Consider the following 16,151-nt stretch of genomic DNA (forward strand, 5'->3'; position numbering starts at 1 on the left):
ACAGTGTATTAGTCAGGGCTCCGTGGAGGGACAGAACTAATAGGATAGATGTATATATGAAGGGGAGTTTATTAGGGAGTATTGACTCACATTATCACAAGGCAAAGTCACGCAATAAGCTATCTACAAGCTGAGGAGCAAGGAAGCCAGTCCAAGTCCCAAAACCTCAAAAGTAGGGAAGCCAACAGTGCAGCCTTGTCTGCAGCTGAAGGCCTGAGAGCCCTTGGCAAAACACTGGTGTAAGTCCAAGAGTCCAAAAGCTGAAGAACTTGGAATTTGTTGTTTGAGGGCATGAAGCATCCAGCAGGGGAGAAAGATGAAGGCCAGAAGACCGAGCAAGTCTACTTTTCCATCTTCTCCTGCATGCTTTATAGCTGTACTGGCAGCTGATTAGATGGTGCTCACCCAGATTGAGGGGGGGTCTGCCTCTCCCAGTCCACTGACTCGAATGTTAATCTTCTTTGGCAACACCCTCACAGACACACCCAGGAACAATACTTTGCATCCTTCAATTCAATCAAGTTGACACTCAGTATTAACCATTACACACAGTTTATTTATTCATTCACTTACTGAAGGACAATCTTGGCTGCTTCAAGGTTTTGGCAGTTATGAATAAAGTCACTATGTACATCCATGTGCAGGTTTTTGTGTGGACATATGTTTTTAACTCATTTGAATAAATGCCAAGGGATGTGATTGCTGGATTGTATGTTAAAAATATGCTTAATTTTGTAAGATGGTTCTTTTTTTTTTTATAGTTTCTATTATTCTGCCAATAATTTCTGTTTTTTTCCCTTTGTTCAAGAGTGTTTATCTTTACTTCGTGGAGCATAGTTACGATAGTTGCCTTAAAATCTGTGCCTGATTATTCTACCATCTTGGTCTTCTCAGTGGTAGCATTTATTGACTGTACTTTTCATGCAAATTAGTAAACTTTTATTGGTTCTTTGTACGCTGAGTGATTTTAGATTGTATCCTGGACATTCTGAGTATTTAATTTGGATGTTTTTCATTAAAATCCTCAAGAGATTTGGAAGATTGTTTGATTATTTGAGTAGGTAATCATACTGGTTTTGTTCAGACTGTCTGTATTTTATGAGTGATACTTCCAATGTTATCTCAGTTTTCGGAACCTCTACTTGGCAGCTTTGAGTATGTCCCATGCATGCACAGCTCAGGGTTAAGCCTGGGCCTGTGCTAGGTCATACACAGAGTTAGGAGATCCATTTCTCTAATCTCTTATCTCCGGGACTCCCCATAGTCACCTACCTATATGTTTTCTATTCCTCATCCTCTGGCCCAATAGACAGGGGTTCTTTTGGAGTTTTGGCTGCCTGTGTTGCTACCAGGTCCTGTGACCAGGACCATTTTGGGTGCTATGTGGAGATGGAAAAAAGAGAGAGAAAATTTACCTACTGACTTACTCCAGTACTCTCTGGACCACAGGAGCCCTTTTCTGTTTGTTTAACTAGAAAAACAGAATTTCTATTGGGATTTTAGCTGACCATGCTACTTTTCACCCTGGCTCTGCTAGGCAAGCTGTGAAAATGGGGGAGGGAATGAGAATGCAAGGATTCCTTTCTATGTTCTTCAGCTTAAAGGATCCCAGCCTTCTTTCTAGACAGAAGGGATTTATCTGAAAATATTAGCTGTCTGCAGCACCCCCATCGCAGCTCATTTGTGTGATTGCTTTCAGCCGAAGCCTGTGAAAAGAAAGAGGAAATAAAATGAGAAACTTAATCCTGTGCAAATTGCTGTTTCAGTTTTTGACTTCTCTTCATAATCTGACTGCATTTCTTTACCTTTCAGAGTCCTTAGGTAGTTGTTTTTTGTATTTTGTCCAGAGTTTTTAGCTGTAATTAGCAGAAGAGGTAGGCTTTATTGAATTCACTCTTGACTGTACTTTCTTTTATATTCTTTTTTCACTTCTATCTGTACTACCTCTCTCAAGATACAATGACTGACACTAATCCTATCCTTTTATTCTTTGAAGTAGAAACCATGACTATCCCTTTAAAGACCACATCTGTCACTTCAGGTATTTTTACTTGTGGCTTTCATTTGCTGGCTGAGCGGGTAAAGCCTGTTTAGGAGGAATACAATTCAAGAACCTCACTTTGAAGCTAACCATAGCAAACCTAGTTTACCTCTAGAATGCAGGTGACAGTGTGCAACCACTCCTGTCATCTGTCTTTTGTATGCTCTTCATTAGCAATCTTCCTCTTCCTTCCCAGTTCATTTATTTAGCCTCTGATTCATTCTTCTCTTCTCCCACCCCTTTCTCTTCTACCAGCCAGCCTACCAATACTTATTCTCTCTGAAAGGATCTTATCCTTTACCAGAAGTTCAGTTATTACCTCTAAGAACCAGTCCCTTCCCTTTTAAATTTTCTTTTCCCTGAAAGAGTCACAGTTTTATGTATTAGAAAAATGAAGGTATATGTTTTCCTTTAAAGGGATTATAATCATTACAGAAAATTTGAAAGTTTTCAAAAAATTAAAAAAAAACCCAGAATTTCCCAAAACCTGACTATCCAAAGAGAAGCACTTAATGTTATGTGTGTGATCTTGAGTGAAAATTTAAAATTTATATTAGAACATTTTATAAATTATCCCAACTTTTTGTACGAAAAAAACAGAAAATGTAAATAATAAGAAAAAAAACACTCATCATCCTACCATCTAGAAGTAAATACTGGTTTTAGTTCAGAGTATGTGTACAGATACGTGTGTGTGTGTTTGTGTGTGTGTTTGCAGGCTGCTTGGTTGGTTAGGGTGGGGAATAGTTGAGCCTGATCTGGGATCACAGCCTTGCTGTGTTGGAGAAAGGGGTTGGGTGGAGTGGGTGTTGGTATGCAAAGGTTGATTTAAATAAATGGTTTCGATTTTGGTATTTGGACAAGGCTTGAAGTGGAATCTCCTGGTGAACAAAATTGGGAAATGGAAAGAATTTGGTAGTGTTGTGTTTTGTGTCTTCCTGTCCCTTTTCTTCTGATTTCCCAAAGAGCTCACCCTGTTCTGTAGACTAAATCTTAGGCCTCTATGGCAACAAAGACTATAGGCTAATGGCTTAGATGACAAAGAAAACAAGAGTTGGAAAGGGGCTTTCTCTACATTTCAATCAGAACTTAGCAGGACTGCAGCACAGTCAGCACTGAAGTGAACTCCACTGCATCAGTTTTGTAGCGTCAGGGAGTTCTAGAAAACAGTGCCTTGTGTTGGGAACTAGCATTCTACCAGTAACTATGATATTGGTGGAGCAAGGGTGAAGAGAGGACCAAAGTGGAGGAACATGAAGGAAAAACAATGAGCAAGTTATTAGAAGTAACCCATGAAGACTCCAAAAAAGAATTAGGGGTGACTTTACGGGGGAGAGAGGTCCTGGAGTCAAGAGCCTGAGGGTGTGTGTGTATAAATATGTGTCTATTTATATCTATATCAATCGCTATCTATATCTACATCTATCTTTCTTCAAAAATAGGACATTTTTACATCTACTATTGTATAATATTTCTTCCCTTAATAATATATCTTGAAAATCTTGTCATATCAAATATAGAAATATTTTATCATTTTAAATGGCTGCATTATATTCCATTGACTGCATGAGGATTCCATTGTAATCATTGTATGCATGTATGTGAGTATCAAAATTTATTTAACCATTATCTAGGTTGTTTTCAAGCTATTATCAATTTCTTATTAGCAGTTCATTTTATTATTAAAATAATAATGTATTTTTCTCCTTTAAAAAACAACATTGTTCTGGCTTCTCATACTTTCAGCCATAGAATCCTTAGATGGCATTTAAAAGTTTCTGACTTATTCTTGCTCATCTTTTCTGCATAACCACATTTAATCTGTTTTCAATTTGATATACATGGCCAGCGGTACTGCCCCAAAGGGAAGAGGCAAAATGGACCCTAATAGTGCCCACATGTTGCTCACCTTCTTTCCTGCCCATCTTAAGGCTCACTGTCTGGCAAGGATCTGTTAGACTTACATATTCTGAAATATAAATGTTATAAAACTGAGTGGCCTGGCATGGTGGCTAACATCTGTAATCCCAGCACTTTGGGAGGGTGAGGCAGGTGGATCACCTGAGGTCAGGAGTTTGAGACCAGCCAGGCCAACATGGTGAAACTCCGTCTCTACTAAAAATACAAAAATTAGGCCGGGCACAGTGGCTCACACCTGTAATCCCAGAACTTTGGGAGGCCGAGGCGAGCAGATCACGAGGTCAGGAGTTCGAGACCAGCCTGACCAACATGGTGAAACCCCGTCTGTACTAAAAATACAAAAATTAGCCAGGCATGGTGGCGGATGCCTGTAATCCCAGCTACTCAGGAGGCTGAGGCAGGAGAATCACTTGAACCCAGGGAGGCGAAGGTTGCAGTGAGTTGAGATTGCATCACTGCACTCCAGCCTGGACGACAAAGCGAGACTCTGTCTCAAAAAAAAAAAAACCACGAAAAACCAAAAACCAAAAACCAAACAAACAAGAAAACCCGAGTGGATTAGATTTCTCAGGGACATTTTCATTTTAAAGGCAACAAAGAAGTTTTAGAAGCAAATGATTGAAATTCTTAGGTATGTGGGAGAGGTGTTGCATTTGGTTTTGTTTTGAAGGGGTTCTGGGGAGGAGTTGGGGGAGCAGGATCACTTGGATGCTCTTAAACTCCATCAGGACATGACCTGTTTTTCCTGAATGAAGGTCTGATCCTGGCGGTCCTGGTCTGTGTGGTGGGAATACTATACTATAGAACGTGGACTTACCGTGCATTTACTCCCAACTCAGCATTCAGTTATTTCACAGGGGGAGCTTGAAATTGGTCAGGGTAAGAGCATTTACACCATAGAAAGCAGAAAATACTACAACTCAGGTTTTTCATCACTCTCCTCCCAACCCAGACCCAGTTATTAAACATTACCAGCACAACATTGGCTTCTTATTCCTCAGTTTACCAGGCTGTTACTCAAAATTCACTTTCCAGCCCTGCTTTGGAGCAGTTTGGAACTTCAGCATTTTGATCCACCTTTTTGGAGCCACCTCATGTGAAAGATGGATGAGACCTTTGTCAGCAAACCTGGTAAGACCTCACCAGTCCTGTCCTGAGGATTGGGTGTTAGTTTTTGCCTTGCCCTTCACCCTGGAGAGTTAAGCATACGTTCTTTGGGTGGAGGTAAAATGTGACTACTCTCTCCACACCACGGGGAACATCAGAAACACAAGTATGCAAACACACATTCTTGTTCACCTATACACAAATAAACTCCCTTTTAGAGTGAAAACCAGAAACTGTTTAAAGCGCCCACTTTAAAAATGAAAACTAAGACTTCTGAAAACAAGTAATAACAACTGATCTTTGGACTTAATTTTTTTTTGAGACAGAGTCTCGCTCTGTCACCCAGGCTGGAGTGCAGTGGCTCAATCTTGGCTCAGTGCAACCTCCACCTCCCGGGTTCAAGTGATTCTCATGCTTCAGCCTCCCTAGTAGCTGGGACTACAGGTGCACACCATCATGCCTGGCTAATTTTTAGTATTTTTAGTGGAGATGGGATTTCACCATGTTGGCCAGGCTGGTCTCAAACTCTTGAGCTCAGGCAATCCGCCCACTTTGGCCTCCCAAAGTGCTGGGATTATAGGGCTTGAGCAATGGTAAGGGAGGGGAGCTATAAGGAAGGAGAGGAAGTGAGATTGAGGTAGAAACTAGGAAAAGCAAAGAGAAGGGAGGGGAAAAAGGATGAAAAAGAAGAAAAGGGTGAGAATTAAAAGAAGCAAGTAGGGAGGAAAAGTTTGGAGAGGGTGGATAGGAGAAAAAAGTGGACTGTGGAATGGAAGATGAGGAGCCTGCCGGGCTTTGGGGTGAGTGTGGTGGTTGGAGTTGAACTGTTTTGGTTTCCTTGGGCACAGGCCCTGAGAGGAGGTTACCCCTGCTCTGACTGCACTCAGAGGTTTAGTAACAATAATATTCTAAGCTTTTATTTTTATTTCCATCTTTATTGTCTATTTTTGACAATCAGAATATTTTCTACTGGGATTTTAAACATCTTCACCTTGCAACAAAATTACTTAGAACTAAAGATTTAGAAATTTAGTGATTAATATTAGATTGTATTAATATGTATAGCCTGTATTTTGCTTTGATGGATTTTAAACCTTACAGATTGCATTAATTATTTTTAGGAAAGATTGAGAATGTGTCATTTCATAATGTCTAGATATTGCATCTTATTAAAAAATAAACCTATTTTTAGTCTACGTAGGAGCTGGTATGAGGATCACACAATGCAAGCAAATAAAATGAGAAAAGATGATTCAACAAGAGGCTTCACTGATTTACTGTTTATTTAACTGCTTTGACCAAAGTGCTTGGTTCTTATATGAATAAGAAAGGGGATGAGTTATCCACCAGAATGAAAGTTATATTCTGGTTTGAAGCTTCTGCTGTCAGATAATATAGTTTTCTATAGTGTGGAAGAACAGCATCATCTTCAAGCAAGGTGGAATTAAGCATGGACAGAACTGTGTTTCTCACCCAGGAGGAGGGTGGGTTTTTTTTTCTTTTTTACTTCTTAAAACTTATTTTAATATTATTCTTCCCTCCCCCACCCCATTGGGAAAAGGCTAAAACAATCTGGATGGGTTTAATTAGAAATTAATACATACTGTCATTGTGTAAAGTAAATCAACATTGTGGCAACAAGGGACTATTCTTGGAAAAAGTGAAACCCATATTAGCAAAATATGTCATGGAAGAACCCCACTTAGTGATTTCACTGGCTGCCTGAAAGACAGACAATGTAAAGGTCAATGTTCTGCATGTTCTCTGGGGCTTGTCCATGCAACGGAAGAAGGTCTTTCCCAGACTCAGCCAAGCCTAGTTAGCTCCAACCAGGCCCTAGACGAAAAGCAAGGGAAGAGCACATCCTTTCAACAGAATAAGGGTAGAAAGGGATTCTCTGAATGTAGTAACTATGAAGCTATGCCAAAGGTAGGCAGAAAATGGGCTTGGGAGCCAGACACTCCAGGGTTCAGTAGTTCCTACCCACAGTCTTTGTGTGCTTGCTAAATGGTGTACATTTCTTGTTAACCATGTTATTAAAACTTGATCAGCACATCAGCTTTCTTCTGTTAGATCTTTTGGCAGCAAACAACCTTCCCCCCAAGCCTCTGAATTTTGGAGGAGGGTGGGTTTGATGAATTGTTTAGAAATTTTGTGTTTGGTGGTGGCAGGAGGGGAGGGATCATGCGGCCTTCTGGTCGCAAGCAAGCCTGCCGAAGATTCAGTGGCCTTTCCAGTTGACTTAGACAGCCTGTGTCCCTGGTGTCACTGACTGGCACCTACAGCAATACTTGGTGTTATTTAGCTTCTTGTCACATACAACTTTCTTCTCTTCTTTCCTTCGATTGTCCCTTTCCTCCTGACTTCTGTGAGGGATAGCAGGATTGAGGCCACAGGCCGCCACTCAGGGCATTCACTCTCTGATAAGAGTCAGTAAGGCGGAGCCACTGGTGCCCCCTGAACCCCTGCTACAGGTGGGCAGAGGCTGGGCTGCTAGTGTGGTATCCAAAGGACAGTAGCTGTGCTCACTATGGCAGAGTCTAATTTTGAGATGTTGGGGATTCTGGAGGAGAAACATTTTGTGTGCTGCTGAGTCATTAGGAATTGACCATTATAGGTAGTAAATAGCAGAACAGAAGAAAGAAACAAGACTGATCGTGAAATAATTGGAGCGAGGAGTTCTGCTGACTGTAACAATGTAAGACATTTGCATGTACATTGTGTGGTTGATTAGGAAAGAAGCTCTTTGTTCTGAAATGTCTTCATCAGTGAAAGTTGAAGAGATATGCTCAGCTGGGATACAGTGAACTCAATCTACTCCTCCAGGACTGGATCTGCAGAACTCAGATCTACCTTCCATGACAGCTTCTGGCTGTTGGCATACAGAGCTCTCCTCTCTCTCTGCACGTAGCTTGTCACTCACTCAGCTTGTACTGATGGGGTGGGGCAGTCTCAGATTGTTTTATAGGTGCAATTATTTAACTTCTTTAGATGAGGGTTGTGCTTTATGTTACTCTCTGAAGCCTCATTTATTTGCCACATGGTGGGTACATGAAGATACATGCTAAATAAAAGTTGTGCAAAGAACTCTGAACTTGGAGGCAGATGACCTTGGACTTTTACTCAGTCTGTGTTACACATGAGCTTGGATAAGACTGATCTTTCAGCTTTCTTCAGACCTTAAGCATGAGATATAAAACAAGTAGAACATATACATAAATAGAAGAAAATATACACAAATATTACATGATCTTTGAATTGTAAGACTCACTAAGCATAAATGCCACTGAAGAAACCACAAAGAATAGATTTGCCAGTATGGAAAGCTTTTTAATTCTATATATCAGAAAATGTAATAAAATTAAGAGGCAAATGACATACTGAGAAAAATACTTCTACTTGGTAAGTCGAAGTATAGAAAATAAGCAAAAGATACAGTTCACAAAGAAAAAAATACAATCAGCTGATAAATATGTGTGGTCAAAGAAGTATACTTTAAATCTACAGTGAGATACTTTTTAATCAGCTCAAATTTTCAGGGGGACCCATTCAGTCTTATATGATGCTGGTGGAAGTAGAAATTTCCTGGAGCAGTGTGTATTAAGAGCCATAAAAATGCTATTTCCTTGAAGTTAACAAGAAACTTGCTAGACCTGTGTGAAGGATGTCAACTTAAAATAATTTATAAAATGTATTTATTTATTTTTTTCATGTTGTATAGGTTTTAATGTTTTTGAAACAAAATTAACCCATGGTAGACTTTGGTGGACAATGTGAGTCTTCTACCTAGATACTCTCTAATTTAGTCAGGGTTTAATTAAAGAAATAGAAGTACTAGGATAAAAATGTATTTGTTTTTACTGGGGGACATACCATGTTCCTGAATGGAAAGATTCAGTTTTGTAGGTATACAAATTTTCCCAAAATTAATATTTAAGTTTAGTGCAATTCCAATAAAAAATTCTAGTAGGATTTTATTGGGGAGGGGCAGGTGTGATGGGAATTGATGATGTGATTTTAATTTTTCTTTTATGTTTCGAGTAAAACATTTTCTTGGGGTGCAGAAAATTTTATGATGAAAGAATAAGAAAACTAAGAATATTTTGAATAGGAACAATAAGTAGGAAAAATGTATGCAATGGGATATTAATATGTATTATAAACCCATAGAAACTGAAGACAAGAGTGATGGACTGTATATAGATGGAACAAAATAGAGTGACCACATATGAACCCTAGTATATGTGGGAATTTAGCATGTGATAAAAATGAAGAAAAATACAGTGAGGCAAAAGATGGTTTTGGGTCGACTGAGAATCAGTTTGGGAAAAAGTAACAATAGATTTTTACCTAAAAGAGTACAAGAAAACAAATTCCAAATGGAATTAGTTAAATGTGGGAGAAGGACATTAAAAAACTTGAAAATAAAGATGAATGCCTATATAATTTTGTAGTGAGAAAGACCTTTGTAAGTACAGAAAAGCTGTAAAGGAAAAGACTGATAGAACTGGTTATACAATAACTTAAAGCTACAAACTAAATTAATAAGCAAATAATTAATAATAAGCTATTTACAACAAAAAAATTAACAAAGTTAAAATACTTAAAAAAGAAAAAGCCGAGAGACCTTGTCTGTGGCCACCCTCAGGTTGGGTAATTCACAAGAATGACACACAGAACTCAGGAAAGCAATTTTATTATGCTTACAATTTTATTATAGCGAAAGGACACAGATAATAAAATCAGCAGAGGGAAGCGACATAGGGCAGAGCCTGGAGGGGTCCATGCACAGGGCTTCCCATCTTCCTCTCTCTACAGAGTCATGGATTGTGTTACCTCCTGGTTACGATGTGTGACAATACATACAGAATACTGCCAACCAGTGATGCTTACCTGAGCCTTTAATGTCCAGAGGGTCAAAGCCCTCACCATAAATCACATCTCTAGACTGGTGGCCAAAGCCCTCAGGCCAACAAAGATACTCATAACACGCTGGGCATTCCAGGGGCCTAGAGATCACCTCCCAGTAGCCAAAAGCCCTAAGTTAATTCTTCACTACACAGAAACCTATCATTTTATCCCTATCAAGTTGACAAAATGTAGCAGATGCCTTCAGTGCCGGGATACATTTCTGGACATTTCAGCGCTCCCCAGTAGATGTCTAAGGGCAGTATTTGCAACTCCATGCCTGAGGGCTTAAAAAAAATGCTGAAGGTCCTGTGCCCTTTTCCTTAAGTAGCCCTCACTTGGCAGTGGCTCACACCTGTAATCCCGGCACTTTGGGAGGACAAGGCAGGTGGATCATGAGGTCAGGAATTCAAGACCAGCCTGGCCAAGATGGTGAAACCCCATCTCTACTAAAAATACAAAAATTAGCCAGGTGCCGTGGCAGGTGCCTGTAATCCCAGCTATTCAGGAGGCTGAGGCAGGAGAGTCGCTTGAACCCGGGAGGGAGAGGTTGCAGTAAGCCAAGATCGTGCCACTGCACTCCAGCCTGGGTGACAGAGTAAGACTCCGTCTCAAACAAAACAAAACAAAACAAAACAAAACAAAACAAAATAGTAGCCTTCACTTAATGACTCTTGGAGTTGTCATGTAAGACCTTAGCCCTTTAGGTGGGATAATGCTGGGGCATTTTGTATTATTTCCCAGAGTTTCTCTGCAAGATTAAGTTCCAGTTGCCCACTGCAATAGGTGGCTTAGTAATGCACCCTTTATTGGCTGCCTTTGCTTCTGGTTACTTCTTACCCATATCCATCCCTATTTCTGTATTACTCAGATAAACTGCCTGCACTTGAATCCTTGTCTCAGTGTCTGCTTCTGGGAGATAACAAACTAAGACATAAAATTTAAAATGAAGTTCAGAGGTGGCATGAGTACATGGAAATAGATGTTCTCCTCTGTTGCTTTGTGGAGTGTAAATTGGTTCAACCTTTTTGGTGGATACTTTGGAAATATTTATCCGGTTGCTTTAAAATATGCATAGTCTTCAACTTAGTAATTCTACTTCTGAGAATGTTTCCTGAGAAATAGCTAGGGATGTGTACTAGGTTTTCTTTTCTGTTTTCTAAACAATAAACTACTTTGAAAATGAGGAAAGGACACTAAATGACATTCATGGGTAAAGCTTTTATGTCTCATTATATTCAAGGTAGGATGCAACAAATAATTGACTACAGTTTTTCTTTCATAAGCAACTATTAATCTTTAAAAAACTTTCCTCAGAGATAGATTAACTTTTATTGAATATAGCTGTTAATAAGAAATTTTAAATTGATTGCATACTGTGTTAGTCGGCTTGGGCTGCCATAACAAAATACCATAGACAAGGTGTTTTAAACAACAGAAATAGAGATTTATTTTTTCACAGGTTTGGATGCTGACAGGTTCAAGATCAAGGTATTGGCCAGTTAGTTCCTAGTGAGGGCTCCTTCCTGCCTTGTAGATGTGTGCTCATGCGGCAGGGAGAGGGAGTAAGCTCGCTGGTGTCTCCTCTTCTAAGGACACTAATCCTATTTCATTGGGGTCTACCTTTATGATCCCATTTAACATCAGTTACATCCTTACACCAAATACAGCCACACTGGGGGTTAGGAGTGCAACACATGAACTTTGGGAGGACACATTTCAGTCCAGAGCACAAACTAATAAATAGCTCAGTTATTTAGTAAGTTTTAGAATGTTCTTATTTGCTCCTTTTGTTCTTTTCCAGCTCTCTGGGTTATATCTATTGATGAGTATCTCTAGTAGGTAAAGCCTGTCTCCCATCACTTTCTGGGTCCATCTATATAGGGGTTTTTGATGCCATTGTCCAAAAGACTTGGCTTTACTGCTTACCAGCAAGATAGGATCAGGACTAGCAGATATGGTCATGAGTGACCACGAAGCTGAGAGTTGCAGCAGTCCCCTCAGCCTTCCATTGGTTGCCCCTGTCCTGTTTTCATGGGCCAGCTCATAGGTGGAAACTCAGTATTATTCATGCCCAGCACTCCAGTTTTTCACCAGAGATGAATCCTAGGCCATTTGGCTGTGATCCTCTTTCTTTCTTCAGTGTTTCACTGTTTTGTCCCATGGGGCATTAGATTGCTCTCCCAGTCAAGAGCACATCTGACACTGAGAATTTCTCTGGATATTCTTCTGTCTGCCAAATCAGATTTCCTCAACTAAAATCCTGCGTGATCCACAGTTACATTCACCATTCTCTTTAGACACTGTATCTCAATTACCCAGATGGTATTATGGTTCCGGCCTCTGCAGAGGAGTGTCTTTGCTGGCATTTGGTCTCCATGGCATCGAATACCTCGCACACTTTTGTAGCCACTCCCATTTCATGACCCTCAAACCTCCCAAATGTTAAATGGTAACTTTTAGAAAACTACAAAGTAACGTGGATAACACATTCACCAGCACATCCATGAACTCTCATCTGTTTGCACCCATCGTTCACTCTACTCCAATGCTATGCCTCACTGGCATCTTCTTTTGATTTGGCACTTGGTGATGAAAAAGGTGAAAGGTTAACCCATTGATTGCTCACTTACCAGTCTCACTTGCTCACTTTTCTGCCAGGTCTCCTAAGTGATCTTTCGTGTAAAAAGAAGTTTAGAAAATGCTTTAGGATAAATTGTATGAGGTTCAATAGGGACAAAAAAGCACCTACATCATAATAACAGGTAACATGCACTTGTAATATCCTAATTAGATACAAGACAAGAAAACATAAGGGAAGGTAAAGTAATTTACAACAACTGTGCATTAGTTTTCTAGGGATGCTGTAAGAAAATACCACAAACTGAGCAGATGACACTGCAGAAAAGTGTGTCTTATGATTCTGGTGGCTAGAGGTGTGAGAACAAAGTGTTAGCCGGGTTGCCTCCTTCTGAGGGCTGTGAGGGAGAGTCCGTTTCATGTTTTTCCCTTAGCTTTGGGGTGGCTTGCTGGTAATCTTTGGCATTCCGTAGCTTGTGGCAGCATAACTCATCTTCACTTGGCATTCTCCTTTTACATATGCCTGTGTCCAAATTCCCCCTTCTTATAAGGACACCAGCCTTACTGAATTAGGGGCTATTTTACTCAGATATGATCTCATCTTAACTGACTACATCTGCAACAACCCTATTTCCAAATAAGGCCATATTCGGAGGTAGTAGGGAGATAGGACTTCAATGTATGAATTTTGGGGGGACAAAATTCAACCCATAACAACTTGGAAGTCTTTGTGGTGGATTGAAAGTTGAGTCAGAGTCAGTTTCTTTTATTTTTTTTTGAGACGAAGTCTCACTTTGTTGCCCAGGCTGGGGTGCAGAGGCATGATCATAGCTCACTGCAGCCTTGATCTCCCCAGGCTCAGGTGATCCTCCCACCTCTGCCTCCCTAGTAGCTGGGTCTACAGGTGCATGCCACCATACCCAGGTTTTTTTTTTTTTTTTTTGTATTTTTTGTAGAGATAGGGTTTCGCCATGTTGCCCAGGCTGGTTTGGAACTCCTGGACTCAAGAGTTCCACCAACCCTGGCATCCCAAAGTGCTGGGATTACAGGTGTGAAACATCTCGCCTGGCCAAGAGTCAATTTCTTAAGAGATGTTTGTTTACTTATTTATTCCTTGTTCGGGGGTAGAATTATTGTACCTAGCTGCCACCCTTAAGACTATACTGCAAGTCTGTATATGAGTAAATTTCAGATTAAGAGCATACTGTGTTTGGGGCACTTGAGACAACACTCCGTATTGTGACTACTTTAGATGGCCTAAAAGGGCAGCGTAATACGAGGAGTCTTGGGGACTGCCACAATACATTTATATTTCTGTGCCTTCAAAGGGTTAGTGAATTAGTACTCCTGAGACTTGACATCTTGTTTGCTTATTTTTATTTTCCCAGTGTCTAGTATGGGCAAAAAGTTCCTGACAAATGGGTCAATAAACATTGAGTTAATCTTACCAATCAATGCTAAGATGTATATGTATATGTTACGTATATGTGTTTATGTACATACATACATATTTTCACATTTTACTGTCTTTGAAATAAAGACTGTCTTACAATACATGGAGCATAACAATTGTCACTTTTCTTCTCTTAATAGCGAATACAGTAATGCCTTATAAGCATTGGTTTCTTAGATTTGATGAAATGGGATATTTGCACAAAATTTACCTAAGAAATTGCTGTCGTTTTTACATGAACAAGGTAGATTATAGGTAAAACACCTAAAACTGGTTTTTAATGCTCCTTCATTTTTTTTTCCAGGAGAGTTCTGTATTCCTCAAAGATCCCTCAAGAATTTTGTCAGTGTTGCCATAACCTCTTGTTTATTAGTCTGCTTGGGTTGCCATAAAAGAATGTACACAGACTGGGTGGCTTAAACAACAGACATTATTTTCTTACAGTTCTAGAGTCTGGAAGTCCAAGATCAGGGTGCCAGCAGGGTTGGTTTCTAGTAAGGCAACCTTCTCACTGTGTGCTCACATAGACAAGGCCTTTCCTCTGTGTGCGTTTGTGGAGAGAGATCTTTGGTGTCTCGTTCTCTTTCTATAAGGTCACCAGTCCTACTGGATTAGGGCCCTACCCTTATGACCTCATTTATCTTTAATTATTTCCATAAAGGCCCTGTTTCTAAATACAAACACATTGGGGATTAGGACTTCAACATATGAATTTGAAGGGTGGAGGTACACAATTCATTTCATAACACTCTGGTTTGGATGGCAATTGTCTAACAAAGATCTAGTTGTTTTGGACTCGGGTGGCTGTGAGCTGGTCTCTGGGTTTGGACTGGATTCCTCACTGGGGAGCAACCCCTCGCCCTTTATCACCTGTTTATAGCATATTACTAGGAAGTGATGTGTCTTGCTTCACATTATTATGTGCCAAATGCTAATTGTGGAGGACCTCTTCTTCTTCTACCCTCTTAGGTCTTAGCCATTAGGTATTAGTTGTCAATCCCTAAGGCCTCCTTCACCCAGTTCTTTTAGGTCCTCTCAGGGCATTGCTACACTCTGCTGATTTCACTTTGCTACTATTATCAAGTGTATATTCTAGCCAAGGGGGCTACATACTGAGCTTCAACACCAGCCTGTGTTCATGGTACATCATTGGTCACAAGTGAGGCTGGAGGAGATCTCATCTGCTGAGGAAGTAAGCACATGACCTGTCACCAAGGAGTCACCATTTGGCCAAGATCGAAATCCAACACTAAACTTCATTACACATCACCATCAGGTTGCAGTCCTGAACATGCATTGTATTCCATGCCTTCCGAGACCCTGAAATGTTGTCAGTGAAGGACAGCAGGCAAGGTAGTGCATGTGAAAACAATTGTTGACCATGAAATATTTTATTCAGAAATGAGTAAAGAAAAATCTTTGTAGCAGCCAGCCTTTCCCTTGGGGGAGAAAGCTCAGCAGTTGGTTTGGTCAGTTGGTTCACTGAAGGCAGATGAATTGGCACTTTGCAGTTGAGAGCCAATGCAGGCTCACGGAGGTGGCTTCTCTCTGCAGGCTGATTTTGGGCCCCCAGCAGGGCCCAAGGCCCAACAATCAGCGCATGGCTCTTAATTCTGTGCAACTAACAAATCCCGTCCCAGTGTGCTGAGAGCGCCCTCTAGTGCCCAGAAACTTCCACAAGAATGGAGTGTAAAGACCTTTAAGGACCTTCATCAGGAAGGAACCACCATACTTTTGAATTTCAAGCCTAACCTGAAGATTATTATTTAAGGAAACGGACAAATTTTCTCAAAGAAATTATTGTATTGGAAAATGTTTAGAATGCAAACACATTCTCCAAAGAAAACCAAAGACAACTACAGTGATTCATTTACTTTAGGTCTACAACAACAAAATATTAATTTAACAATACAAATAACATGCTCTTTAGCTCTTTGAAGGATGGCAATGAGGAAAACTGGAAAATAATGATCTAGCAATTACTGGCTGAACCACATTCTAAGAAATGTTAAGATAACAGGTGAACATTCAAAATTCAAATTTACCACTTTGGAGGCTGCTTATTTGCATGACAAATGGATTCTTTGTTTTACAGAAAGGCTTTCTCACAGGCCTGGGTTTTATTACCAATTAGCCTTAACC

General features: G+C 40.2%; 1 protein-coding gene across 7 annotated transcripts in view; it reads left to right on the forward strand.

Moving 5' to 3' along the window:
* TNFSF4 (TNF superfamily member 4) overlaps window positions 1-16,151 on the forward strand; it is a 304,021-nt gene that overhangs the window by 30,397 nt on the left and 257,473 nt on the right. For 3 of the 7 annotated variants that reach the window (XR_010112015.1, XM_063603876.1, XM_063603878.1), the window contains exon 3: window positions 4,997-5,092. The exons of the other annotated variants lie outside the window; for them this stretch is intronic. Coding sequence is in view for 2 of the 3 variants with exons in the window: in XM_063603876.1 (XP_063459946.1) it covers window positions 5,069-5,092 (24 nt within the window). In the remaining variant the exon portion in view is untranslated. The remainder of the gene's footprint in view (window positions 1-4,996; window positions 5,093-16,151) is intronic. 7 annotated transcript variants of the gene reach the window in all.

Source organism: Pan paniscus, chromosome 1 (assembly GCF_029289425.2).
Source record: "Pan paniscus chromosome 1, NHGRI_mPanPan1-v2.0_pri, whole genome shotgun sequence".
NCBI lineage: Eukaryota > Metazoa > Chordata > Mammalia > Primates > Hominidae > Pan > Pan paniscus.